This window comes from Leiobunum rupestre, chromosome 2, assembly GCF_980474605.1.
Source record: "Leiobunum rupestre chromosome 2, qqLeiRupe1.1.hap1, whole genome shotgun sequence".
NCBI lineage: Eukaryota > Metazoa > Arthropoda > Arachnida > Opiliones > Sclerosomatidae > Leiobunum > Leiobunum rupestre.
In genome coordinates, this window is record NC_143385.1 from 49,052,991 (window position 1) to 49,080,979 (window position 27,989).

General features: G+C 32.6%; 3 protein-coding genes across 5 annotated transcripts; 1 reads left to right on the top strand and 2 right to left on the bottom strand.

The window, feature by feature from the left end:
* Window positions 1-94: 94 nt before the first annotated feature.
* On the bottom strand, window positions 95-7,241 carry LOC149957758 (tRNA (uracil-5-)-methyltransferase homolog A-like). Its single transcript, XM_090165732.1, has 13 exons — window positions 7,127-7,241; window positions 6,712-7,051; window positions 6,553-6,653; window positions 5,123-5,198; window positions 4,525-4,808; window positions 3,134-3,353; window positions 2,924-3,070; window positions 2,370-2,519; window positions 2,116-2,298; window positions 1,236-1,311; window positions 1,058-1,177; window positions 885-981; window positions 95-288 (listed from the first exon to the last, which is right to left on the bottom strand). The coding sequence occupies exons 2-13, from the start codon at window positions 7,042-7,044 to the stop codon at window positions 153-155; spliced, it is 1,923 nt and encodes a 640-aa protein (XP_090021858.1). The 5' UTR covers window positions 7,045-7,051; window positions 7,127-7,241; the 3' UTR covers window positions 95-152.
* LOC149957759 (uncharacterized) lies at window positions 7,229-9,367 on the top strand. Its single transcript, XM_090165733.1, has 2 exons — window positions 7,229-8,396; window positions 8,478-9,367. Exons 1-2 carry the CDS (start codon window positions 7,452-7,454, stop codon window positions 8,508-8,510), a joined length of 978 nt encoding a protein of 325 aa, XP_090021859.1. The 5' UTR covers window positions 7,229-7,451; the 3' UTR covers window positions 8,511-9,367.
* On the bottom strand, window positions 9,265-27,985 carry Iml1 (GATOR complex protein Iml1). Of its 3 annotated transcripts, none has more exons than XM_090165730.1 (35): window positions 27,895-27,985; window positions 27,724-27,817; window positions 25,025-25,074; window positions 24,866-24,933; window positions 24,517-24,600; window positions 24,365-24,414; window positions 24,082-24,292; window positions 23,862-24,004; window positions 23,596-23,783; window positions 22,157-22,291; window positions 22,028-22,089; window positions 21,877-21,953; window positions 19,081-19,150; window positions 18,971-19,004; window positions 18,718-18,844; window positions 17,994-18,649; window positions 17,451-17,678; window positions 16,962-17,063; window positions 16,585-16,713; window positions 15,525-15,672; window positions 14,834-15,026; window positions 14,673-14,758; window positions 14,351-14,525; window positions 14,086-14,283; window positions 13,668-13,898; window positions 13,528-13,583; window positions 12,737-12,817; window positions 12,542-12,671; window positions 12,325-12,430; window positions 12,066-12,254; window positions 11,833-12,002; window positions 11,472-11,640; window positions 11,199-11,395; window positions 10,637-10,744; window positions 9,265-9,600 (listed from the first exon to the last, which is right to left on the bottom strand). In XM_090165730.1, the coding sequence occupies exons 1-35, from the start codon at window positions 27,935-27,937 to the stop codon at window positions 9,394-9,396; spliced, it is 4,995 nt and encodes a 1,664-aa protein (XP_090021856.1). In that variant the 5' UTR covers window positions 27,938-27,985; the 3' UTR covers window positions 9,265-9,393. The 3 variants fall into 3 exon arrangements, with proteins under 3 accessions (XP_090021856.1, XP_090021855.1, XP_090021857.1); XM_090165729.1 differs by having other exon boundaries at window positions 24,845-24,933; XM_090165731.1 differs by having other exon boundaries at window positions 24,845-24,955; window positions 27,895-27,945.
* Between the last annotated feature and the right edge of the window lie 4 nt (window positions 27,986-27,989).

The following is a 27,989-nucleotide window of genomic DNA, read 5'->3' on the forward strand; positions in this document are numbered from 1 at the left end:
GGATTGAGAGTCTTAAAGGATCAATATTTAAAGGTTTTTTCTTGAAAATATTGGGCAAGGATTATGGCATGTTCTTAGGAATAAAGTATTTCTTTATAAGAAAATTCTAATGTGATCTTTATTCAACCTTTTGGTTTGCATATTTTACAATTTTATTTTCCACTTTGACTCCTTTCAAATAATAGCACCAATTCACAATGTGGTGTATCAGGAAATAGATCAACTGGTACTGCCTTGACTGGTAGAAAATATGACCCTTGATAGTTGTTTGACACTGGTCTTGTTAAACTACATGGTTAAAAAACACAAAAGTGTATTAAAAATTTTGCTATTTTGTTAAAGTAAGTAGTATTGTCAAATAAAACCCCATAGATAGTTTCCCATATTACACATGTAGCAGTGGCGCAAATATTTAAATTTAATCACATGAGAACCTATGATGAATGGATGTGTATATTATTATAATTATCAAATAAAAGTTGGGCTAAGCCTGCAATAATAACTCTTTACGTAGTATATACAAGAGACAAGCTCTAGAACAGGACTTTAATGTGTGCATTCGTTGTTGCAGGTATAATAAAGTTATATAGACCTCTTAGTTGATAGCCTTTACAAATCTCGACCTAGTAACTAAATTGGACTGATTGCATGCTTAATATACAAATTTTTGCCATAAGCAAGACCATGGAAAATAATAATAAATTAATTGTAATGTTTCTTTCTAACTGTAACTGCTAAAATGTTATGATCACTTATACGGGCTAGATTATCCCCATCAAGCAAGTTGAAGTCTACTTCTTTCTAATGACAAAAAACTTGTTTGTTGCCTTTCCTTTGAGAAACTAAAAAGATCGCCTGGCTGTGAATATATGAAAATAACTTACTCTTTAAAGTTCTGCATTGCTAAATTTGCATCACACGAAATGTACAAAAGTCTGTTTATTTTAGGATTTCCTCTTATTGCCTTTATAACTTTGTTATCTATATACAATAGGTTTGAAAAATAAATATTTTCAAAATTTATGCCTTTTATATATACTTTACAAGAAGAACGTACGTAAACCAGCCCTTGGTGGATCGAGAATACAAACAACATCACTCTCATTATCCAGAGTGTGAAGCACGCGATAGATAGATTCTTCAACTTTTGAATTTACAAACTCTATATTTGTTATACCTGTAGGGAAAATCCTTCATTATTTTGATACTTCAAAAAAGAATTTAGGATCATCTACCATTTAATTCAGCATTAGCCTTAGCATCAAGAACGGCTGATCGACATAACTCAACACCAATTACTTTTTTGGCTTTCTATATGGTTGCATAAAAAATAAATTTCAGTAATAACCAAGCTGTTTCATTGTTATATAAAAAACTAGTGATGGACCAAAACCGATATGGTATCGGTATCAGTTATCAATATTGCAATTTTCCCAATTAATCAGTTCACGTCTTAGTTACCAATTTCCCCATATATTTTAAAACCAATTTTCTCAAAAACAAAGCAGATGGCGCCGCTAATCTTTGCTACTACAGGTCCGCGATTATTTAATATGTTGACCCCACACTATGTAATGGCTCCTCAAAAGAAAGCCAAGACATGAGTATTGGTAATAATCGGTTAGGTATTGGTATCGGCATATGTAACATAATTACTCATAAGTATGCCTCTGTATAACATTTCAATTGAAAAAAATTCAATGAGACCTTGTTTCATGCGGAACATACAATGAGCGGACCCAAAAGTGCAAAAATGCTTATAATCCTTGCGCTATTGAAAAGGTTACCATGGAAATGAAATCATGTGATCGCGAGGCACGAGCTAAACTTGACATGGGCAAAGCCAGAAACGCGCGAGGAATTCTCACTAACTTCAGTTTCCCATCAGTAAAGTTGATGACGCATATTTCGTCACGGAGTTGTAAGTGACGTAATTTACGTCACATCCCGTGAACAAGGTTTCATTAACGAAAATGCTTTTATGGCATACTTATGAGTGATTATGTTACATATGGTATCGGTAATGATTTTATGTAAATGTTATTGGTAAATTCTCAAAATCGGTATAGGAATTGGTTAAATTACAATATCGGCCAACACTAAAAAACCTCTAACTTTGGCTAATGTCAATCCAATAGTGCCAGTTCCACAGCACAAATCAAGCACTATACTCTCTGAAGTAACTCCCGCCAAATCCCCCACTGCTTGATACAACAATTCAGCTGCTAGAGTATTTACTTGAAAAAATGCACTTGGGCTTATACGGAAATTTAAATCAAACAGTTTTTCAACAATATACTAAAAAAGAAATATTTTATGCAATAAGTAATAATTTTCTAAAATAAAGTTGATTAATTTGCTATAAACACCTCTTGGCCACTGAGATGTTCAAAAATTGGTACTTCGTTAGATTTCAATTTGGCAAATGCATGGAAAAATAAAGACTTAACATTGCAGTCTTTTCCGTCACCATTTTCAAAATATTCCTTTATTTTCTCTTTTTCTAAATTTAACTCTTCCTATGGTGATAAATGTAAAGTAAATTTTATTTAAATCTTCTGTTGTAAAAAAAAACATGATAGAAGTTTCGGAGTCTAGGGTTTTAAATTCATGAGCAATGCATTTATTTTCTGAGCCTAAAAACCAGTAAAAAGAAATTATAATGTACATTCCTGAAACTGATATCATAAGTGATTCAGAGTTCTAAAACAATATAAATTATTACTGAATTTTTCAGAGAAAACTAATAACATCAAGTTAAGTCACTTCTGCCACCATTAATTATTAATTTCTAAAGCAAAATTTTTGCGAGTGACAATTTGGTAACCCACCTGAAATTCTAAATCATCATTCTTATACATGAAAAGTACGTTCTACAAACTTGTATCATGTCATCTATAAAAAACCTCAAATTCTAAATTACCAGTGAAAGAGACTGAGGATGCATCACAATAACAATCATTAAATCATTTTCCAAATTGCAACGAACAGTTAATTGCCTCCAATAACCCTCGTAAGTTTCAGGGTTGTAGATATCTTTACCAGAGTTGATTATATACTTTTGAAAGATCTAAAAACCAAAAAATTGTTTATGACAAAGGAACTATTTGCAAGAACAAAACAAAAGAAGCACCTTGGCAACTTTAATCATAACTTCGGGGATGTTGGGACAGCCGTCAGGCTCAGCAACACTTTTGGAGCCTTCTTTGTAACTACTTATCCTAAACCCAACAGCTATCTCGCCTGTTTCTAAATGTCTTCCAATATTAAATTCACATTTGTTGCGATACCTCTTTGTTACAGGTGATGGTATAACATCCAACAATTTACAGCACATGAAATGGTTTTCTTTTCTACCAAATATAAATTATTAATTTAGAACTTTTTAATTATTGATACATTTTACAATTTTCTTAGCTGATAATATTATTTATTTTTAAACATTTTTTTCTATGAGATTATCAAAGTTTGAAACTTTTAATTTATTTGTAACTTAATATTTTTTTAATTTTTGTGTTATTTTGGATTTCCAATTTTTAAATTTAAGTTTTTCTCAAATATATTTGTTTTTAATTAAACCGATTGATATTCACATCTTATAACTTACTACGGTGCTAAATTTGAGGTAAAAATTTATGTAACATAATTATACAAGTGTCCCAATTTCAGACTTCCAAAATAATGCTAATTTTATATCTTTAGCTAAATTAATAATGAGACGTAAAAGCAGTTTCAGAGGAACTCTTCTCCGTGTAAATACCCCTGATGGAGTAACATTTCCTTGGAAGGGATGGATGTTAAAATAAATTTATAATTTACATTATAAGCCCTTTTAAATGCCTCATTAATTTTGTTTAACAACGTGCTTTTCACTGTTGCGTACTGTGATATACGGTTGCCATATTTGCCCCCGAAACTGGCCCTCAGAATCAGGGAACAGAGCCACGGCCTGCAGTCCGAGCGGATGGGAAAAGAAGTTGGGACTTAAGAGCAACCACATTGTAACGAGTACGAATAAAGAACTATTTAATTATAATTAGAAGGAGTTGTTATTACTAACATTATAAAGAACACAACACTCACTTGATCTATTTAGCATACTAGGCTTTTCACTTTAAATAATAAATTTAATCCATGAGAAATAATTTTAAAATTTAATTATACATTTTAACATATGATTATAATAGAATTCTTGTGATTAAAGGTAACAAAAAATTAAAATTATTTGCAAAATTTGTATTGGGGATTTTGGATCTCAAAGCGATTTCAGAAATCAGAATCTGATTTTGAGCTTTCAGAGCACGATTTTAGTGTTGATTCATGGTTTTTAAGGCTGATTTTGAAATTTAGGAACTATTTTGTGCTGAGATTTTGGAATTGTTAAGTCCATTTCAAGATTTCTAAAATCATTTTTCTCTAGAGTGTACGTAATTTTAACGAATTTTATTTGTAGAAAAAAATCAGTGAAATTAACAAAATCTGGTACGAGTGTTTACCACAAAAAAGGTTATAAATTGGACTTACCTTTGCTCATATAACCAATCTAAAATTTTGTGGTTAATTTTCTCAATGTGCCGACCCATTTTCACCAGAACTTTTCCCATTTCTTTTCTTTTTAATTCTACTTGAGCTGAATATTCAGTTTTATGCCAAGGGACAACAGCTTTCAGCACTCGTTCTGATACTGGAAGGTTTCTATCATTCGCGTCATCAACTGTATCTTCACCTTTATGGCGTTTCAAATTAGCATCTTCTGATGACCCTTCTTTTCGTTTTTTAACCAAGGGATCAGCTGATGGGTTTGCTTTCTGCAAGAATATGTGCGTTAAGTTGAAAAATAATTTTTCACTTGTTTAAAAGCAAATAGTGGAGAGAAATAGGTTAAAGGCAGCCAAATTTAGAGCTACAGTTCTGACCTCATACCTTAGTAGTCTTTATATGGCAATTACAGTTAGAAGTACATAATTTAACCTGTTCAATTTCAAACTGAAATAGCTTTGTAAGGCTGAATACAATTATTTATAAAATAATTTATCTCTTAAATCAGTCACGTTAGAGGAACCTAATTGGAGTGAGGAGGGCCAATTCGGTTCAGTTGGCTTGAAGAGAAATAAAATCTTACCTTCGCAACCAACTTGGCTCCCTTAAATTGGTAATCATTCAAAACTTTAAGGGCATTTTCACGATCTTCTTCGGACCTAAAACAAAAAAAAATTTTCAAACTTTATCGGTAAAAGATATTGATCATACAGATATGACCCATAGTGGTGGTGTAATGACCAATCTTGGTCCCCAATATGTAATGTCATTAATTTTAAATGGTCTCACAACATTTTCTTCAGAATTTACATCTTGTGTTTTGGCAGAATGATAGGAAATGCGATATCATCTATCTATCTAAGGAGGTGGAAAAAACTGGAAGCAATGGCGTATAAATTCTGTTGCAGGATATTGTACTGCCAATAATTTCTTGGCACTATGTACACAAGCGCTTGCGTTTACCTCTAAATGAACATTAGAAAAAGAGTAGAGAAAACGTGTAGGGTTATAGACATAGCTTTAGCACAACTTTCAAGGTTTTCGACCAACAACACAGTCATATTTCTCTTTGTCAATGACAATTCCAACTGTAGAGATGGTCAACTAGTTAAATTCTAAAGGGGTCAGAGACTTGCAAATTGGGCAGTTAATATTTTTCAACTGACCATAAAAAGTTTTTTAATGGTAAATTGATCAAATGACTCAATAACCACTCTAAGTATGATTAATGATAGGCTACCATAAAAAAAAATAGTTATACCCTATATTTTTTACCAAAAAACAAAAAGCGGATTCTACCTGATAACAAATCTTTTTTTTCCCCTATAAACAAATTAATTAATAATAGCATTTTTTTTCTTGGATACTTTAGATGATACTGAACATTTCTGTGGCAAAATTATTTTGCTGAAATGAAAACACGCTGAGATATTATTTTTTTAAAATTAACCCCATTTTCGGTTTGTGTAGGATACACGAAATATAGCGATTTTTTATTGGGTGGGGACGAAATATGTTCTATTTCTCTTCGGTAATATGTCCTATAGGTCACGATGCTAGATTAGCAAGAATGGGGTTGGGGCGGCACTGCAACCCCCCCCCCCCCTAATTCACAAAACGTTTATAAACTTGTCGTGTGTTCGGAGATAGGTGCTTTACTAAAATTTTCAGAGAGGAACGTATCCTGAAACTGGGGTCCACATGTTCACCTACAACAATTAAGCAGGCCAATTTTCATTTCCACAAAATAATTTTGACACAGAAATGTTCAGTATCGTCTGAAGTATCCAAAGAAAATAAATAAAAATCCATTCTAATATTTTTAATTTTTCTTATTTTAAATTTTTATTCAAGCATCCTTATTGGCATAGGCTTGTAAATATACCCTACGTACATAAGTTACGTAACACAAATAATAACTTATCTATTTGCACTTAAATCTGACATAGCTTTCACCAATAGTATACCATAACAGATTTTTGTCTAAACTCCGTGAACTTAAATAAATTTTACCTAAACGTTGCAAAGGCAAAGTTGATGTTTCCATTATTCTTATGCACAGTTTTAATTTTATGTTGATTTAATTCAAGTTTATGGAAGAAAGCTTTGAGTTGCTGTAATTAAAATTAGAATTACTGTTTGCAAAACTTAATTGTAAGAATGCATACTTACACCATAGCCAATACGAGGAGGCAAATTCAAGATTTCAATCTTAAAAATCTCTGATGTGAAATTACCATCACGTTTAGTATAAAAATACGGATCACTTGTTTGTCCCTCACTAGTTGTAGCACAATTATTTGCAATCTGTTCACAAGTATTTTCAGTTTTGTTAACAACATCGAAGTTTGAACATTGGGACTGTGTTTTTGAACTAGAACTAGTTTTAGAAGTTACTTCTTCCATAAGCCTTGGTTTTTCAGTATTTACATCAACATTTAAGTCATTATTGTACTCATTGGATGTTTTTGCGGTAATATTTTCATTCTTTAAGTCGTTATCCATTATATTTCTATATGTTTAGCAAATAAAACATAAACAAAATTAATTTAAACGACCGAAATAATTGGCAACAATTTAAACTCACAGTCAAAATCGGCCGCCATCACGGAAACGAAATGACACGTGTTTTCCGAAATTTGCATGTTTGGCCATGGTTTGGCTCATTGGTTTAGCTTGACTTTTCTGTTTGCGGGTTGTTACTGGTAAAAAATTTCGTTTTATAAAATTAACCAATAATCTATTACAAGATTTTTAAAATATTATCGCGCAAATAAATCTTTCCCTGACATAATATACCTTAGTTCATTCGCCTTTTTTAACCAAGATCGTCGACTGGTGATATTCACAGCTGTTAAGGTTAGTACCCTTAAATATTCAGGAAATCAGGATAAATAATATAAATAAACAGTATGGCAACAAGTCCACCAATACGGGACCAATCTGTAGCAGAAACCATGAATTCAACACAAAAATTGTCATCTCCCCATCTTGAAACAAAACCAGACATGCCATCTACATGTAGCTCAGAGCAATCTCGGATTTATTTAAATAAACCACCTTTACCACCACCTCTGCTTTCTCAAGAAGAACTAGGAAACACAGCCTGCCCTCCAGCTACGTCTAACGTCACTATAGTCAAACCACCAAAACCAATCCCACCTAATCAAAGCATTCCACCATCATCTTCACTTGGTGGAACTCCTTTACCAATATCGGGAAGCCATACATTGGTCATTCCAACACCACCAATTCAAGGGAACACAGCACCTGAAGCACCTCTGACAACCTACCCTCGTGGTCCTCCTCCAAGAGGGCTACTCCTAAGAGGACATCCTTACCCTGGTCCTCGGGGACTAATGCCACGAGTACCACCACCACGATTACCAATTAATCGGGGTCCTAGACCAGATTTAATAATGATGGTACCTCCAGTACCTCCTGGAATTCCAGCAGACCTGTGGGAATGGTTTTTCCACTCTGACAAAGATAAAGATGGGAGAATTACGGCTAGTGAAGTTCAGCGTTTGTTACTAAAAGGAAAATGGTCTCCATTTAAGGAGGAAACATGCAAAATGATGCTCGATATGATGGATGTTGATAAGATTGGCACATTAGACGCCTACCAAATGACCTTGTTATGGAACAGCTTGGTTGAATGGAAAAATATTTTTGATGAATTAGATACAGAGAAACGAGGATGCTTAAATGCCTCGCAAATCTTCAAAGCACTTGAGAAATTTGGGTATCGTTTGTCTTCAGAATTTTGTGATGCTGTTGTAGATCGTTTTGGAGTTAATTATGATGAGAAGGGTGGAGAACAAGTACTATACTTTGATGATTTTATACAAACAAGAGTAATGCTTAAATCACTTACTGAATCATTTCAATTATTTGATACTAATAAGGCTGGAGTTATTGATCTTCATTATGAACAGTTTCTAGAGATGGTATTGACCAATGCAATGTGATAAGACTGTTAGAAGTGTTAACTATGAACAGTTTTTAGAGATGGTATACTGATTTTTAATTATACTGTGATATAATGTTAAATTTGCAGATTGGTCAGTATTAAGGGTATTGTTTTGGGTGTATTTTTCCCCCATCTACTTGTATAATCAGAAATGTAATAAATCTCTTACAAGGGAAGTATCCATCTAAGTATGGATCGAAGGATACTTTTAATGTACCATCCTTGTAACATGAACCTTCACAGGCTGCAATAGCCCAAAATACATCATATATAGTGACTTTCTAAGACTAATACAAAGCGAAAAATATTAATAAATAAGAAAATATCAGTTGGTAGTTTAATTATTCAGTGTTAGGCGGTGTATGAGGGTCAGTAAATTTTGTGCATTTTGGTGTATACTTATATGGTTTGGCAGTAAATCCATTCAAACTGAAGACTGCCTGTAGCCTGCAAAGGTATAAGTTTTTTTATGATGGTTCTCTCGCAGTAAATATGTTATAAACTTCTAATATAATATATATAAAAAATATCCATCTGGATACTGTAATGGCTAATCAAAAAAGTTATTGTATTGTTTCTCACACACTTCGGTGTTGCACAACTCCTATTAAATTATTTTCTATGGGAGCACACTGGTGGGTGAACCAAAGTCAACTATTTAGCAACTAATATTGTTTAAAAGAGCAATTGAATATTGATCTCATAAGTACAGTGCATATTTCAAGAACAAATGATAATACTAGTCAATTTATTACAATAAAGTACAATTATAATATAAATTTTTATTATACATCACTATACACTTTTTATAGATTTTGTAAAATTTTGATAAGTCACTATACATTAAATTCTGTACGTGTTTGAAAAATATTTCTTAATTTTTACACATCTTTACCAAAAATATCGTTATCTTCCACGTATAGATTGTCTGACAGTTGAAAATTCCAGAAATTTTTTAGTCTGTCATTTTCATTAGCACAAAAGGCCCTGAGATCATGGAGAACTTTCCGCATAAAGTTTTCATCGCCTGTAGCTGCAGTTTTCCATCGTTTCGTTATCATGTAATTCCAAGACAGCAAAAACCCAACCTATGTTACATTGTAAATTTAATTTTAGAATATGTATCTGGAACGATTTCATTCCAAGGTTCTCAAAATGGAACAAAATCAGTTATTTCAATTAAATTGTAGAAAAACATAATAAAATCTGGTTAATTATGCTCTTTTCATATTGTAGAATACATCTACGTCTTGCGTGTAATAATGTTTATCATTTAGCACAAAAAAATGAAAAATATTACTAAATAATGTATGGTCCTTTTCCTTATTGTTCTAAGCGAATATTACTAAGGCTGAATTGATTAGAATTACTAAAATCACAGTATTCCGATTTGAGAACCTTATTTGATTCACACAAGTATGCAACCCAGTAGTATTTGACACAGGAAATTTACTAAAAAAATAACACTATTCAAACAAAGTACTCTTAAAGTGAAATCTCTTAATTCTTTGGTAAGAATTTCAAAATACTATTTAGGTGCATACTTGCATATAAAATTTGGCATATGCCACATATATACATTGAAAGGGATTATAACCCAAAGTAAAAGCTGAAATGAAACTCCAATGGTTACTATGCCATCCAAGAATATTTCGCAGGTATGTTATAATTTGTGTATGTTCTAATATAAGTAATTTGATCATTCCTAATGGTATACTATACTTGGAAACAAAAAAATGCATTCAATAGAGCGGCGATGACTAGGTTTAATTAAAATTCAAATTGAAACATGTATTTTTAAATGTCTGTGTAAATAAAGAGATATGCCTTAAGCTACTTGAGCCGCTGCGTGGTATGGATAGTTTGATAATATTTCTTGAATCCCAAGTAATTTGAAATAATTGGATTATCAAACCAAAAAAAACAAGACTTTCCATATGGGTTAAACATAATGAGAATGATATCTTGACTATCTTCTAAGTCAGCCATCGCATGGCATTTTCCTACTGTGTCACTGATTCCTAATACTTAAAGTTTCTTTTGTTAAACTTGAGTCGTGAGAAAATGGCAGAGTTTATATCAGAGCTTTGTAGCTTTGGGTTATGTATAGGAATAGAATTATACCCTTGTCTCGGGGTTGGAAGTCAAAATCTCGCTTTTTTTCAATTTTAAGTAATGTCGAGTAATGTATTCCTCATTCGGGCTGCCCAAGGGTAGCGATTCTGTTAAAGTCTAAAGTAATATTTGACAGTTAGATCTACCACAGTACTGATGAAATAGTAATATCTATTGTAGCCATGCGCAAATCACATCACAATCTCTTGTGCTAACGAAACAGTAACATTAAAGGGAAATATTTGGTACATGTACTTTAATGCATTAAAGGGCCACACTGCCGTTTGAAAAAATTTGGGCCAGATTTACCACGTGGTAGCAGATATGACCAATCATATTCTGGAAACAAGCGCATGAAACTAGTTAAATTCAAACGCCAGCGTGTCCCATTAAATTCAAGGAATTAAAGGTGTTTATAGCATCTATCATTTCAAAAACCCAAAAATAAAAATATATCTTCCTTATACTAACAAAAAGCAAAACTAAAGGTTTAATAAAATAAAATGTTAATTATAAGCAACTATAGCTTCTAAAGCAAAAATGAAAACACTTCACATGCAGTAATACTTACTTTTCTCTTTTTGGAATTTAAATTAGCTATATTTTCTTCATCTCGTGATAGAGGTCTATTCGGTAGCATGACGATGAAAATACTTCCACTGGTATGGACATATTGTTGTTGTCTTTCATTCAAGCGACTGCATTCCTGATGCATAAGGAAACCATACCTCTTTAGAATTCTTTCTTGAAATATTGACAATCCTTCATCTGTGATGAAATAAAAACATTCTTCATTGTTAATTGAAAAAAACCCTAAAATAGTTTAATTACTGTACATGCACACCTTGTAAAAGCTCTGAAGCCGGTTCTGGTAAAGAATTTAGATTTAAAGCAACAAAGATTGGACCTCTCAGAGGGTCAGACTTGGATGAGAAAGGCAATGCAAATGGATCACTTGGAATTGGCACTAAATGCAAGTTCATCCCAGTCACTTTTCGTGACCAACTAGTAACCTTTGTTTTTGTTTAAGTAGGAAAACAAAGATAAATAGTATCCAAGTTGAAATGAGAGTGCCAAAAGCCCCAATTCAGAAAACATTAAAAACAATTTAAAAAGATGAAAATGTTCAGACTATGGCGTTAACTTGTTAAGAGGCTCCAACAAGCTGTAAAAAAAAATATTTTTATGTGTAAGATTGTACGTACCACTTCAGCTATGACATTTCCAGTTGCAACCATCCACTCCAAAACAATCTCATAGGCAGTGTCAGGAGTGAAATGGCTGTGGTAACGACAATGTCCCCACTCAACTCTGTCACCTACTTGCTGTCGACCACTAAAGTGTAGGTCCAAGTTTACTTTCTTCAAGTACAAAGCTAATATGAACATTCTTGGTTACATTCATTTCCAGTTTTCTAGACTAAATGACCACTGATTACTTTTATTAATTTCTTTGGCTTCAAAGTGTTGCTTTTCTAAGTTATTTTCCCAATTCTCAATTAAAACAGCAGTTTTCTTTAAGCCTATTCGAGAGCTCGGATCCCTTGTAGGTGGAATTTCAACTTCCATCCATTCCTTTTGAAACATTTCCATTTCTTCATCTGAATCATTTATTTCTTCTTGGTCAACTAAATGCATTAAGGTACTTTGGTTAAATACACTAACATAATGCAGTAGGTACACCTACTGTCAAATTACCTTTATTGGGAGAATCTTTAGAAACAACGCAGAACAAATAAAAGCCATTAATAATTGGTAGTTTACATCCTGAAGCATGACTTATCCAGCCATCATCTTCCATTTTCTAAAATTGGAAAAAAAAACTTAGGAAATTACCAACTACTTGTTAGGTGTTAATTCCTTAATTCTTTCAATTAAATGTCTACTTAAGAAGAATTTCTGTGAAAATACTAACTTGTAACAAATCAATTGCTTGTAGGATGGTCCCTACTCCCTCAACATGTTCACGAATCCAAGAAACAGCTTCAGCAGTTATGAAGGTCATGGATGGTAGACCAGTTTGTTTAATGAATGTTAATCCTTCACTAATTTGTATTAATAGTTTTTTACAAATTGGAAATTATGTTTTTTCAGAAAATTAAATATTAACCTTGGATGTTTAATTGCTTCAATAACATCCGATAAGGGCGACAGCAGGGACAATTTTTTTACTTCAATGGGAGTGCTGATACTGTATTAGGTCAAATACACCAACAAAAGGATAGTTCTTCAGATATATTCGTAGATTATAATATGGTATTTATTGCATAATTAACATTGGTTTTATAGGACGCATGCAAGGGCTCAGACATTTTTTAGAGTATATTATTTATTTTCGTTTTGTTTTAGTTGAGTTTTCTTTGATTTCTAATTTGTTTTGCCGAAATTGCGGGATTAGTACATATTCCATAATGCATAGAAATTCTGGCTATCCTTGGAAATTTGCCGATATCAGAAAACTAGTACAGGGAAATTTGTGGAGCTTTGCACTTTCTTCAATTTTTAGCAAAGTTATAATTTTTTAGAAATTAAAAATTGTTGGAGAATGTTTTGTGAATTTTAGCAACTGTATCCAGTATTATATAGTTAAAAGGATAACAATCAAAATAACAATAAGTATGACACTTCCTATTGTTTTTATGATAATTTTCTTACCAAACCTTTTTTCAACACTGACATTGTTAACCAGCCCTGACTTCAACTTGTAACCAAACTGAGTAGTATATTGCCATCCATGTTAATTGTATATTTTACTTTGGGCATATTTAGACACCAGGGGGCTCTGTGTTGAACTAAACCTTGATTGTGCAATAACTGCAATAACTCTAAAAATCAGTTTGGTGATCATTTGCCATACTCATTGTTATTATGTTACTTATTTTAAAAGTATGAAAAACTCACAAATCATCACCATCTGCTTCTGGAGTTGCATCAACTGAATTGGTGGAGCTGCTCAACTAGTAAACCATTTCAAAATTTGGATTGAAAAGTAAATATATGTATGCCTCAATATATACTAATCTCATTTTAAAACGACAAACCTCTGATGCTGGTGACACTCTGCCACTATTAGAAGCCATGTCTGTTCTCACTCTATCCAGTGCTTTCATACTTTTTAATCTGGCACCTGCGCTACCTACCCTTTCTCGAAATGTGGCATTAGTGGCAACGGTACTGATAGCTTGATTCTGAAAATAATTACCAAATGAATGAGGAAAGGTCGTTTGACCTAAACTGGACCGCCGATATTGATGGCTCCTAAACAATGGAACCTATGAGCAAAACAAAAATCAATGTTATCAGAAGTTTCAACTTCATTTAAAGCATGCAATTTGTTGCACATAAGGAAAGGAAACAATTACCAATCAAAATCCCACTCAAAGGCAAGCAGTAAAAGAAAAAGCAAAGCAGAAAAGTGCAAAGATTAAAACACTTGTGCATTCATTGATATAAACTAACTTTTGGTTTTCTAACTGGCCTGCGTATTTTATTGATCATTTCCAGAAATTTCATGAATCCTTCCTTTTGAAGTAGTAGCTTATCGTCATCATCTTGATTTTGATAAATATCACAGTCATCATTTCCATTTAAAATTTTTCGGGTAGCCGCACTGCTCCCTGGGAGTAGCAGTAGACGAACACGCCAATATTTCATGTTCTAAAAATTAAAGCTTATAGTCAGTTTTGATGACAGTCAAATGTCACCACAAAAGATTTTTATTTACTTCTTCAAGCTGATATTCTCCTAAACCTCTTTGGCAGATATAATGGTCAAGAGAATTCCATTTGTAAGTTTCAATTTTCTCAGCTGTGAAATCAACCCATGACACTCCATATGTATCATTATCGGGTGCTCGAAAGCGATAGCAGTAATGAATGTTTATTGTTGGAAATGGATGTCTAAAAAATAGTTACCATATGAAGACATTTTGTGTAATTATAATGCTGAGATAGGACGCAAGGAACATTTAAATATATATAATAATGCCAATAAATGTTTTCCTTGTCTTTGGTTGTGAAAAAGTTACAATAGTAACGCTGACTAGCCTGGGTCTGTATTGAGTAACAGTAATGGTTGAGCCATCCAAAGTAAGTTTATGGAATATACGGCCAATGCTCATAAGATGTTCTTCCTTTTAATGGAGTAATAATATGATTACAATATCGCTAGACGTTATAGTTTTCTTTGCGAATTGAGGTGTTTATACCTTCAGCTCTATTCCATTCTTGGTTTTCCGAGCTGACATAAACTGCGCAGGGGGGTGAGGGTAATCTGGATGTTGTTTTGGTAGCAAAATAATTTGGAAACTTTGCTGAAGCCTTTGGTATATTAACTCTTGATAGACTTGTGATGTCGCAGGTGTCAACTGATGCCAAGTGTCATCTTCTCTAAAACAACGGCTGCGCAAAAAAATTTACTCTTCAGTGACTGTAAACAAACTTAAAGGGGCTCCAAACTTCAGTGGCACAGGGCGGGTGGAAACTCCAGGGGGAAAATTGGGCGTGATGAAACCGGGAGGGAATGAAGGCACGTAGTAATACCCGGCTCCCCAAAACCCTCCCCCCCAAAAATCGGGAATAGAAAATAAAAAAATTACTATACTTTCCCCTCTCTCCATGAAGTTTCACCCCCCCCCCCTGTGCCACTGAACTTTTGATCCCCTTAAATATTATTAAATGAACGTCTGAACCATGTTTATTTTTTAATCGGTGAAAATGTTTTTATGAAATGAAATTATGTGTTAAATTTAAAATTTACGTAGATTTAATAGATTGGAAATGATTGAAAATAGAATGTTAAAGTTGCAAGTATAGAAATTTAGATCCATACCAGAAGGCGCAAAAGATAGAAATTGTAGATTTGCACTTTCCAAAAATTAATACAAAAAAAATCTGAACCTTAACTGTGTTAAATCTATGCCAATATCCTCTGGTAGCAAATTGTAGTCTGATATTCCATAAAATGATTGAAGACTTCTTTTATCTGGGAAGTAGTCCGTCGTTATTGGTAAACAAGCTGGTACAGCCAGTGATTTCCAATCTACACCTGTGTGCAGATTTTATATGGTTATTATAGGATATATTATGGTCAGTACTTCTCCATTAATTGCTGTTAATATAAGCAAACCACTAGGTTAACAGAATTTATTATTAATTATTTCTTTGGAAATTTTAAAAATAAAGTCTCAGATTAATTTTTAAAACTATAGTTTTAAGGTTAAGAAACAAAACAGAATACTCTGAGGTGTTCCAAATATTTTTTAGTTAATTTTAGGAGTAACATTATTTTCTATTAGGTGGATACTTATTGCTCTACAGCATGAACTATTCATCAAGGTTACAGTATTGTACACTTTTATTCCTCCTCAAAGGCAGGAGTAAAGCTAGTCTACTGATAAAAACATAATTTATCTGGAAAAATGGCCACAGATGGCCATTTTGGGAAAACATTTTTACGTAATTTAACTGACACAGAATCGGAGTAAAATGATGTTATATGGTTACTCTTCTAACCCTACTCCGAAATACCAGAAAAAAGAAGAGTATCCACCTATTCTAAATGGTGTTTAAATTTAAAGATTTTTAAGCAGAATTTAAACATTTCTGTACATTGTGGGAGTTTTTGTAAATCATTTGAGTACCAACCCCATTGTAACACTTAAAGGCTGAGAACCGAGATTCTACTTTCTCGTGTGTGAATTTTGACAATCGCAAAACTGAACTTGTCAATTTCTTGAGGAGTGACAGTGTGGGAAGCTTGACTGATGCCTCGGACTGTTTTTAAATAGAATATCGATAATGATTATCACTCAATCTGTCAGAGCTATCAATTAAGTTGTCAGAGTTGTCAATCAGCTGTCACTCGTCAAAAAATTAAGTACAGGAAGAGAGGGGTGGATATCCGCTCTGTTCTCGGTCTTTAATATTCATAATATACATGTAGCTAGGGGAAAAATACCTGTTGTCAGAGCTGGTGTCCATTCCTGTTCGCCAGTAGCACCCCAAAGCCATGTTAAACTTTTGTCGGTTTGAGGGTCTCCAGATGGAAGGGATGATGTAGCTCTTGGTTGGGCACTTCTGACACTTGCTTTAAATATTAGCCCAAATGCATATAAGAAATCAGGTTGATAATGCAACTTTTAAAATATTTCAGGGTCAGACTGGCCCATATGCTAAAATGGGTGATCACTCCTGTGCTCAATTAAGCCCCAAGAAGTGGTTTTGGCGCCCTAGTTCAGAACACAGCCACCCTACACTTGGCACCCTAACCCACAAGCAAACTTCACATTTAGGTGGTACAGAGTCTGGCCCTGAAACATTTCTTTTAGAACTAACCAATTCCATCAGATGTTGCTAAACTGGCTGAACTTGGTGAAGGATGAATTCCACCTACACTACGAGACAGTGGTGTACTACTTGCTTTTTTTTCCTCAACAACTAAAACCATATACTGAATGTTTGTAAAAACATAATACACGTAACAGAGATATCTGTTGCATCAATTTAAAAATTGAAAAAAATGCTGTGAGGAATTTAAAATGTTGAGTTATTATCAAAATATACAAAAATACATTATTAAAACCAAATTAAGAAATTATGTCAATTTTCTGAGTAATAGCTTTACAATTGTAAAGACAAATGTTACAACAAAAATCTACGTATTATAAGAACAGTAACCAATATTTTCAGACAAAATGACATGACATACATATTTTATCAGTGTTATATTTTGCTATTCCAATTTTATGTGACAAAATTTTGAGATGGACATAGAAAAACAAGAGGCTGATGCAAAACCAAACTGAATTATAAAATCTTACTTACCCTCAACATGGAATCTGGAGATTAAAGGTTTTGGTTCAGGGCTCGACCTGCGTTGGGGATGTACATTTGGTTCGGAGTTTTGATGCTGAAGTTTAGTGAGGGAAACAGTCAAAGATGGATTGAGGGAGTCGTGAACTGTGCCGTCTAAAGAAACTGGCAGCATTGTGGCTGCTGTGTTCTGCGGTACTGCTTGATAATGATGCTGTTGCATGAAAATTCCAGTTGGTCCTAAAATTAAAATATTTTCACTTCGTAGTTACTATACACATTTTTGAAGAAGTTGAAATTCCTATCACTAGCGGAATGGGAGGAAGGGGGTAGCTGGGATCGAGTGTAGACATTTAAGAATTTTGTTCCATAAGGATATGTAGCAAGAATATAACTATAAATTTTCCCTAGCTGTTTTTAATAATTTTCATTACTTCACATATTTACCATTTACCAATAATTACCATTATATGCAAGTGTCATGAATAATATTCAAAACAACACAATTAAAAAATAATAAGAAAAAAAACCCCTAAGACATTGGAAAAAACCTACCTAATGGAAAAACATGAGTCCACCTTCTTCTATTAGATGTTAACTTGATAGTAACATGGGACGGATCAAAAGGATTGACTAAAGCTCTTGGTCTTTTAGGATTTGATGTTTGTTTAGGCATTAATGGATGTTCATATGATGTCGGTGCACTTCCTACAACTGGTCGGTGTGCCATTGAGCTGGAAAATTTTGCATCATCGAAAGACTGATCCAGTTGGTCCTTATGAACCCGATCTCTTTGAGGGACGCTACGGGAATCACTTCTGGCTACATTGTGCTGAGGCCTCAAACTATTACTTTCATTGCCTTCTATGTTTAAACCAGCATTTGTCACTACAATATGTCTTTGGCTGCTGATGCTTCCAGCAATTCCACTATTTTTTATAGGAATAGAAATGGCAGGGGATCTTGCGGCTGGGGCATTTGAATTTGGCTGATAATAAACAGTTGCGAGGGTTGATGAAGGGGATGAGTTTGAAGAGGGTAAGGGATCTGATCGAACATGAAACGAAGTAGAATTGTTTTCCTCAATGGAACTTTTCCTCAATCGGGACGATATGTTTTGTACAGAAACAGTTGCTGATTTTGCACGAGTTTGGACACCAGGGGCAGTCATTTTTCGCCGATTATCAGGTCTTTGAAGGCTGTTAGTTAAGCTGTTTATGAGTGGATTCAAACAATATTATTCATGAGCTATGTGTATACTAATTTATTTTGTTTCAACCTTTTTCCTTGGGAAGAATGAGCTGGTAATTTGAAAATCTGAGCATCGTATTCATTGTAGTTGAAAACCACAGGTAAAGACTGACCAAATGGCTGACTAATATGCCTAGACCGCTTTTCAGCTTTAACTACAATGTGAAAAGTTTTACATATGTAAGAAACCCGTGTAAGCAGCCCATACTTAAATTTTTTACTATAGTTACTGATCACACAAAAAACACCATACTATAAAAATCTTATCAAAACTCACTTACTACCATCAATAAGTTTCATTCTGTCTGCTTTCGGCTGTTCAATTTTATAAATTGTTTTTTAGTAACTAGTACATAACAGATCAAAAATGTTAATTAAAAAATAAACTTACAAGAGGAGTTGGTAGCTTAATTCTTGGTACAAAATTTGAATAAGAAATGTGCTTCGTTGAAGAATAAAAGCTACAAATTCAAGGAAACAATTTTAACTTAATAAAATTGTCAATTATGTAAAAAGAAATTCTTAAGATTTATGTGAATTATTTATTTAACAAAATAATACAGTAATAGTAATTTTTCAGGCAATTAGCTAATAAAATGGTTAGATGTTTCTGGAGATCAGGTCTCAAAATTATATATTTTTAGAGTTGAATAGTATGACTGATTTTTGTCATAGTGAAGAAATAATAAAAATGAAATAATTGTATTTACGAGAAACTCTTAATTGACGATGGTAGTACCATGGTTACTATGCATTAGTTGTGTTTTTAAAATAAAATACTTTATTAACCATATTTCAGTAAATTCAAAAACTTCAAAAGTCGTAGAAAATGGTATATATACCATAATGCTTTTAAGCACGTTGGGTATTAAAATGATTTATTTATTTTGGCTACAAATGTCAGTGTCATGTAAAAAATCTCAACCAGATTATAAAGTTGGCTCATATACACCACAAACGAACTTGGCACTGGGTGTAACTGCCATGTATTGAAGGGCAGAAAGCTCCTTCGCAAGGTTATTTTGGGTTGAGGCCTAATCAAAATTGAAATGCTTTCAAAAGCGAAAATAAAGTTTACTTCAGCGAAATAATGCCAAACATTATTATTATTATTACATAATATAATATACAAGATGTTAACTAAAAATAGTAGAACCTAGTGATAGAGCTAAGCCTAATTATTCGAGTACTCGAAACCACTTTTTGAGCCAAGCCTAAAAGCTCGCCCTTACCAAAAAATAAGTTGGATTTCGGTTTGTATTTAGTTTGTATACACATTATTAGTTGATATTGAGTTGGTATTAAGTAGGCTCAAGTTGTCAGCATATTTCAAGCTACTATTAAAGGGGTAATAAGTTGTTATTCAGTTGGTAGAAAAATACTGCTTTTGCTAAGTTTATAATAGTTGGTTTTTAGTAGTCAGGAAATTACATAATATTTTTAAGTTGAATTTTAGATGTTTCCCTAGTAGGATTTAAGTTGCTTTTAAGTAGTTACATGTAAATGTTGATTCTGGTTTAGTTGGAAATAAGTTGATTAATAAAGAAGATTTAAGTTATTTTTAAGTAGGCATTTGTCCCAAATACAAACTAAAAACCAAGTTGATATACAAGTTGTCCTAAGTGGTTTTTAGCCAACTTATTTTTTGGTAAGGGCGAAAGCTCGATAAAATTTTAAAGCATGGCTCAATACTCGAAAAGTGATAATTTTTCATACTCGAAGCTTGGCTCGATACCCAAAAATCAAGGTCATTAATCTTGAAAACCATTAAAAATAGAAACTTGGTTCCAATTAGAAAAGTGTTCCCCATGTGAAAATGGCTTAAACCCGCTATGTGACCAATAGGAACCTGATAAATTTTATACCAAAGCACAAGAAGGTCATCAATAAGGGAATGATGATCAACCTTAAGGGCTAATAAATCAAAAACTACTAGTTCTAAGGCATCAGAATTTTCATGACAAACTAGTTTTAGTGAGGAAATTCAAAATTTGCACACATTTTTCAAATTGGAGCCATTCCCCTGTGTCATCCGTTTATAGTTGGAAAATGGAATTTAGTAAAGTTGAATTTCAATTACTGGTATGCTTCTAGAACTGACAATTATGTTTTAGCTCATGCCTGGTGTTCAAGAAATTTTGTTTCCATGGAAATCTTTTCAATAGCGAGAAGAAATATTAGAATTTTCCATTTATGGTCCACTATTTGTATTTTTCGTGTGAAATAAGTTCTCATGGAAATTTTTTCTATGGAAATATTATACAGAGGCATGCTTATGAGTAATTATGTTAAATCCCTTACCAAAAAATAAGTTTGATTTCAGTTTGTATTTAGTTTGTATACACATTATTAGTTGATATTGAGTTGGTATTAAGTAGGCTCAAGTTGTCAGCATATTTCAAGTTACTATTAAAGGGGTAATAAGTTGTTATTCAGTTGGTAGGAAAATACTGCTTTTGCTAAGTTTATAGTTTGTTTTTAGCAGTCAATAAATTACAATATTTTTAAGTTGGTTTTTAGATGTTTCCCTAGTAGGATTTAAGTTGCTTTTAAGTAGTTAAATGTAAATGTTGATTCTGGTTTAGTTGGAAATAAGTTGATTAATAAAGAGGATTTAAGTTATTTTTAAGTAGGCATTTGTCCCAAATACAAACTGAAAACCAAGTTGATATACAAGTTGTCCTAAGTGGTTTTTAGCCAACTTATTTTTTGGTAAGGGATATTAACTATTATAAACATTAAATTCATTTCTGAAAGTACTTATTTTGAAATTAGGGACCAAAACTAAAAATCAAAACGAATTTTTCCCCCTCAACGTAAAATGGTTGTTAATCTGGCCATAAAGAGAGATTTGAAACCCAATACATGAAATTTCAGTCTTGGTACCAAAATGGTATTTCAGGAAATATGATAAAATGGGTATCGAAATATACTTTTTCTGGGAATGAGGTATAAGAATGATATATAATTATCTGACAATGTACCAAAATAATATAGTAAGAAAAGTAAATAATTATTTTGGCAAAGCATCAAAATGGTACTGTAAGAAAAGTATGTTTTTTTTTCACAAGGTAATAAATTTGTACAATAATTTTCCTGGCACTACCAAAGAGAAGAGTAAATAGTAACTAGTAGAAACTAAGATATTCCTAGTCTCAAAAATAATTGAAAATATTTGAAAACATACCTTAAATTGATCCAATGAGGCATATTATAGTCGTCAGCGTCATTCAAGGGTGATATATTGTGGTATTTATTATGAAACTGGATGAAATAAAAGATATATTTATCAAATGGTAAAAGAAATCAACTTATATTGCATTAATTGAAAGATGTACTTTAAACAAAGGAACTGCATGTAAAGGCTGCTCGCCCAAGCACACCAAATCACTGCCAATACCTATAAATTTGATTTCAATATTAAACAATTAACTTCAATAGAGTGCCAAGTAATAATTTTAACTTGCCATTATCTATAATTCGTTGTTTGGTTATATTCGTTAATTCTCTATCTACATCAAAAACCCCAACTCCAGGAGATATCACCACAGAGAGTTGACCAGTGCGGTCAAAGCTGCGATCCAAATTATGCTTTTCAAAAACTGTGTAATGTAGAAATAAGTAGTTAGCTGGTAAATTTTTCTGAGAGTACTTGGCGTAATGCTACTTGATGTGATTATACGCTATAGTTTATATGCAATTGTGGTGGAACTTTGTTGGCAGGGCCTATACAGTGGGTTTACAGCCAAAGCAAGAGGGATCCCTTACCAAAAAATAAGTTGGATTTCAGTTTGTATTTAGTTTGTATACACATTATTAGTTGATATTGAGTTGGTATTAAGTAGGCTCAAGTTGTTAGCATATTTCAAGTTACTATTAAAGGGGTAATAAGTTGTTATTCAGTTGGTAGGAAAATACTGCTTTTGCTAAGTTTATAATTAGTTGGTTTTTAGTAGTCAGGAAATTACATATTTTTAAGTTGCTTTTAAGTAGTTAAATGCAAATGTTGATTCTGGTTTAGTTGGAAATAAGTTGATTAATAAAGAGGATTTAAGTAATTTTTAAGTAGGCATTTGTCCCAAATACAAACTGAAATCCAAGTTGAAAAACAAGTTGTCCTAAGTGGTTTTTAGCCAACTTATTTTTTTGTAAGGGATATGGGCCCTTCATTGTTCTTTGGTATCTGATCAGTCTTGGACAATGATAGTTTTTAGACTTGGCTCAAATCATTGGCTTACATACTTCCAATCAATTTTTACAAACATCTAAATTCGTGAAATAGCTTTTCCAAAAGTTAGGTAGTTTTTCACTTTGTAAATTATCCAAGGACTTCTCAAAGAAAACAAATTGCAGTTTCTTAAAACCACTTTCCGAGACTACATAGGCTCTTATTTGTTGTCACAAAGGATTTGCTAGACATACTCTATAATCTTTTAAAAACCAATCAAAGGTTAAAGCTACGCCATCACAAAATTTTGCCAAAACAACCCACATAGTTCAGACACAAAATGAGCAAATGATCATTCCAAGTAATATGATAATTTTTAAGATATTATAATGAGAAATGATTGGTAAAAAAATGCCATTCCATAAGATATTTATAATTATTTGTTAAATTTCAAATATTTAGATAATCAGTTAAGAAAAATATGAATTATTTTAAGACAAGCATGTCAAATGAAACAGAACAGAGGGTGGATTTAATGTTCAAGGATGCTATTTACCATATTTTTTTTACCTGGTGCTAGATATTTTTCTATTATTATTTGCATGGGATTTAGAATCTACCACCGATTTTGACAATTTGAGTAAGTTAATGAAACTCATTTTAACAGTAAATTAATGAATTAGATACCTACTGCTTGAAGGAATCCACCCCCACACAACAACTGAAACATAATATTACCATTAAGTGACATATTCAGAACTTCTAAAAAATTTCCTTGTGATGACGTTGAATTAAAAGCATGAGGTAGTTTGCAGTTCGGTTTTTTGTGGTGTTCTAAAGTGAGCTTTTGATATTCATTAAATAAGCGCTTCAGTAAGATCAGAGTTGAATTCCAATCCTCATATCTTTCATTTTGTTCTACAACTCTAAGTCATTCGTTATGTGAAAGGTTACTACATTTATGAATTTCAATCTTAAAATGCAAAAATAATTGGACACGATACCTATAAAAATCCTCGTAAAAACGACCTTTGTAGTCTTTCTGTAAGCATTCTCTGGCATGTAATGGAAATTCTTCGATATTTGTGGCTTCGTAAAATGTTCGTGAAAACAACACAATTGTTACATCATGGTTACAATTCAGTTTCTGTAATATAAATATGGAAAAATCCATAAGTATTTTCTAAGTCCTAGAACCGTAGCAATATACCAAAAAAATCAGACCTTCCACTTTGCAAAAAGGTCAGACAGAAATCCATTGACAGCTTTTTCGAAATACAAGTCTCCATTGATATCAAAATCCCACATTTCTGCACTCATTTGGATAAAAAGGTAAACCATGCTGCTAGCAGAACGAAAAACTAATTTTGTGTCATCAGATATGGCACCACATGCTACCCTTTCTCCTTGAGCCCACATTTCGTAAATCTGACATCTTTAAAGGGCAACGTTTTAGGTTTTTTTTAATAAACCATGTCGTGTATAAGAAAACTTTCAAACAGAATACCTTATGCCATTAAATTCAATTTTTTTGTTCAAGAAGACGCAAGTGTTATTCTAGAATCATTAATATTTTAGATTTAAACTATAATACTGCCCGTAATGAAAGTATGCCAATAATATTTTTGGTGACAATTATGAATTTGAAAATGAACTGACCATTGAATTTTTCAACCTCCACATATCACTTCTGGCCAAATACTGATCTTTAAAAGTAACTTCCACTGAATCAAGTACAACATCCTACATGTACACCAGAAATTATACTTTATATATTTGAAAATTTCGCAAAATTGTGGGCTGATATTGTTCATGTAAACAAATTTATATTCTACATTTCTGTTGCTCTTTAAAATCCAAAGAAAAATAATTGCATACTCAATAATTTAGAATAATTTTTAATATTGGCTATTATAAAATATACTTAAGATCCCAACCACCACAATATCAGTCCACCTTTACAGTTTCCTCATCACGATAACAATACCTTAATGTCGACAATATTTACAAACACTTCAGCATAGGGTCGTAGCTGGAAAATTCCAGCAATGGACTGCTCTATACTTATTGCCGGCTCTAACGGAGCATTAAAAAGAAACTAGGTATTTCACTATTTAAAAGAACTTACCAATAAATAGTGCTAATTTACAACAAATTTATTTCAAACCTTTTTGTTGAAAATCTTCATGGAAACCAGTGACTTGAAGTAACAAGCGGCTGAAAACAAATACTGATTAGAGAAAAGATATATTTAACATATAATGACAAAAACCATTATGACAAGTAAATGGCTAGCAATGGTGGCAAAGGCCAAAATTGAGGTTTTAATTACTTGAAAATGTGAATGTAATTAAAATTTTCAGTCAGTGGCATATCAAAAAGTTCAATTTTTTATAATAAATTATTTTAAAGGGATCATTTATTTTAAAGATGGGAGGGGGCACGGGGGGTTGAAAAATATGGTTGTATGCTCAATTGTTTTTAGGGATGCACCAATATGGTTACAGCTGATATATCGGCCGGCCAATAATATCGGCGGTAATATTGGCCATATTAACAAAGTTATCTATCATAATAGTAGTGTATATGATAAAATCATTGTAAAAGACGGTTCAGTACACTGTCATACCATTTTATTCTAATTTTTCATGAAAAAGGTTTGCAAGAGCATCTCCGAATATGTTTCTTTCATTTTAATTAAAATTAAAGAAAATATGTATCACTTGAGTGATACATATTTTCTATCACAAATCGAATATCGGTGCATCCCTATTTGTTTTGGTTATTTATTTTCTTCCAGTGCGCCCGCACCCCAAACATAAATCCTGGCTACGCGCTACTGACTTTATTAGCAGTATAATTCCATTTTCTGATTCAAAAGAATTAAGGTAGTTTTTATAAGAACTATTTCTATTTTATTTCCCTTTTGACTTCAATGACATACTTTGAGATAAGCCAATAAAATCAATACCTCGAAAAGCTCAAGAATCTGTTCAAGTAAAATATTGCGGAATATACCAAAAGCAAAAAGACATCTGTATAATGAAAACCAAACAATCTCTGCTTTTCAGAACATATAAATTATGATATTTGGGGGAACTATAATAAATTCCAGGCTGAATTTGGTTAAACACATGAAAATTATTAAATTTTCTCTTTAAGATTTTCAGTAATCAGCAATATATTGTTAAGGGGGAAGTCAGCAATAACTCTAAAAATAAGACGTTCTTAAGACACTCCCTAATTCTACAATAATTAAGATATTAAACCTAACTAGTCAATGATTGAAGATTTATATTAGAATTTCTTTTTAATATTAACTTTAAATATTTTACTAGTGTACCGATTTTTTAAATTAAAACTGCTCTCCATAGGTTTGACATAAATCTAGTTTACGATTGAAAATGGCACCGCTAGCCCAAGGAACTAATTTTATATTCAATTAAACCGTATTTTTGAGTGGTAGCCTAACTGACGCGAGGAGTCGCTACGTTCTTGGTAAGCGACTTTCTTAAAAAATAGTCAAATTCAAATGTAACGAGCTAAAGTATCATTTTATTCCGCGAGCTAATATTTCAGCGCGAGTACGTTTTTTAAATGCGCCCGCGCTGCTTTCAACTTTAACAGTACAATAAGTTTAACTAAATCACGTTAAATCAATATAAAAATATATTTCTGACAACACCAGCTAGAGAAGTGTTTCCCCAGAAACACAAAACCACTGAAGACTAACATTTTCAATTTATGTGGGTTTTTTACAGTTAAAATATCAATATTGAGTTTTCTATATTATATTAAAAAGGTGTCATAAAAAAGTCAAAAGGAGGAGTTTTAAATGATTTTCAACAAATGTGCAAAAATATATGGGATTAAGTACGGAATTATAGGATTTTATAGGACCACGTCATAATTATAGAATATATACATTATAGAACACCTGGTTTTCTTAAATTTATTTTTTATAATTTGTACTGGACTTTGCCAAACCTACACCCAAAAGATGGCACTTTCATAAAACACAGGCATTCCCAGGAAGACAAAATAATGTAACTTTAATAATGGCCACAATTTTTCTACACGTAATAGCCATAGTGATAGCGTTTAAGTAATGAGGCATGGGATCATAGTATGATTATTCATATTCTCAGTTCTTGGCAGACGCAGAAAATCGCGTGGTGTAGAGAAAACCTTTAAATGCCAACGTTTATTGATTGTATCCCCCTCAGTTTCTCGATTTCTCAATTTATTGGTTTCCCCCAATCTTCTCCCAGTTTCCTTCAGAGGTGCAGTTTTCTCAGTGTTCACTTTCTCAGTTTGTTTTCTTAACATTGTTAACTTTTAATTTTCTTTTTTTATTCAAGGCATTTTATTCCTATATCGTGAATACATTGGTTTTCACGTTCGGTGGTATAGTTCTTAATTTAAACTGTAGTTTCTTTCATCTAGTAAATAGTATATGTTAGGTTTGGATTCTGTATTTAAAAATTTCTTTGCTGAGCTCCACAAGGAGCCGCTCTGTTATAATGGAGTGTATTATATACGGCAATAAATAAACCTGTAAACCTGTAAACCTGATATCATAGGAAATCCACCACCCTTAAAATTTAAATGAGACCATGCTGGGATAATAAACCACTCGAGGGATACTCATTACTGTGTTGAGAATTAGGAATTCAAGGAGGGAAGCGGGTTGATGAAACTACAAAACTGAAAAAGCTAGTTCAAATTTTGATCTTGTCAATTCATCTACAAATTGGCTAACTGTGAAATAAATCACAATCTAATTTCTCCGATTTTTTTCCTTGAAATGTGCAGGTGCTTCCCCCACCATCCTGGCAACAGGCCGGAGGACCACTCTATACATACCTAAATTTGAAATCATCATCAGGCGAGTGAATCTCAAAGATGTCTCCAACGTTGACTGATGGGAAATCTTTCTGATTGATTATAAGACTTTCCTCTGCCAAAAAAAGTGGGAAAAAAGTTATCTCAAAAATGAGTCTGAAGTAAACATTATGATTCAAGTTACCAACTAACCGTTAAAACTTTTTTGGTGAACGACAAGTTTCATTTGTCTCATTTTACTAAATTGTAACTATTATTTAATTTAAAAATATTAAAATTAAAAAAAA

Coding starts and splice junctions, on each gene's coding strand:
- Iml1 (XM_090165729.1), bottom strand. CDS start 27,937: ATGAGACAAATGAAACTTGTCGTTCACCAAAAAAGTTTTAACG. Junction 13,584..13,667: donor GAGTGTCACCAGCATCAGAG/GTTTGTCGTTTT, acceptor ATGGTTTACTAG/TTGAGCAGCTCCACCAATTC. Junction 12,672..12,736: donor GAAGCAATTAAACATCCAAG/GTTAATATTTAA, acceptor AATACAAATTAG/TGAAGGATTAACATTCATTA.
- LOC149957759 (XM_090165733.1), top strand. CDS start 7,452: ATGGCAACAAGTCCACCAATACGGGACCAATCTGTAGCAGAAACCATG. Junction 8,397..8,477: donor ATGATTTTATACAAACAAGA/GTAATGCTTAAA, acceptor CATTATGAACAG/TTTCTAGAGATGGTATTGAC.
- LOC149957758 (XM_090165732.1), bottom strand. CDS start 7,044: ATGGATAACGACTTAAAGAATGAAAATATTACCGCAAAAACATCCAAT. Junction 4,809..5,122: donor GAGCCAAGTTGGTTGCGAAG/GTAAGATTTTAT, acceptor ATATTCTTGCAG/AAAGCAAACCCATCAGCTGA. Junction 2,299..2,369: donor AACATCTCAGTGGCCAAGAG/GTGTTTATAGCA, acceptor TTTCTTTTTTAG/TATATTGTTGAAAAACTGTT.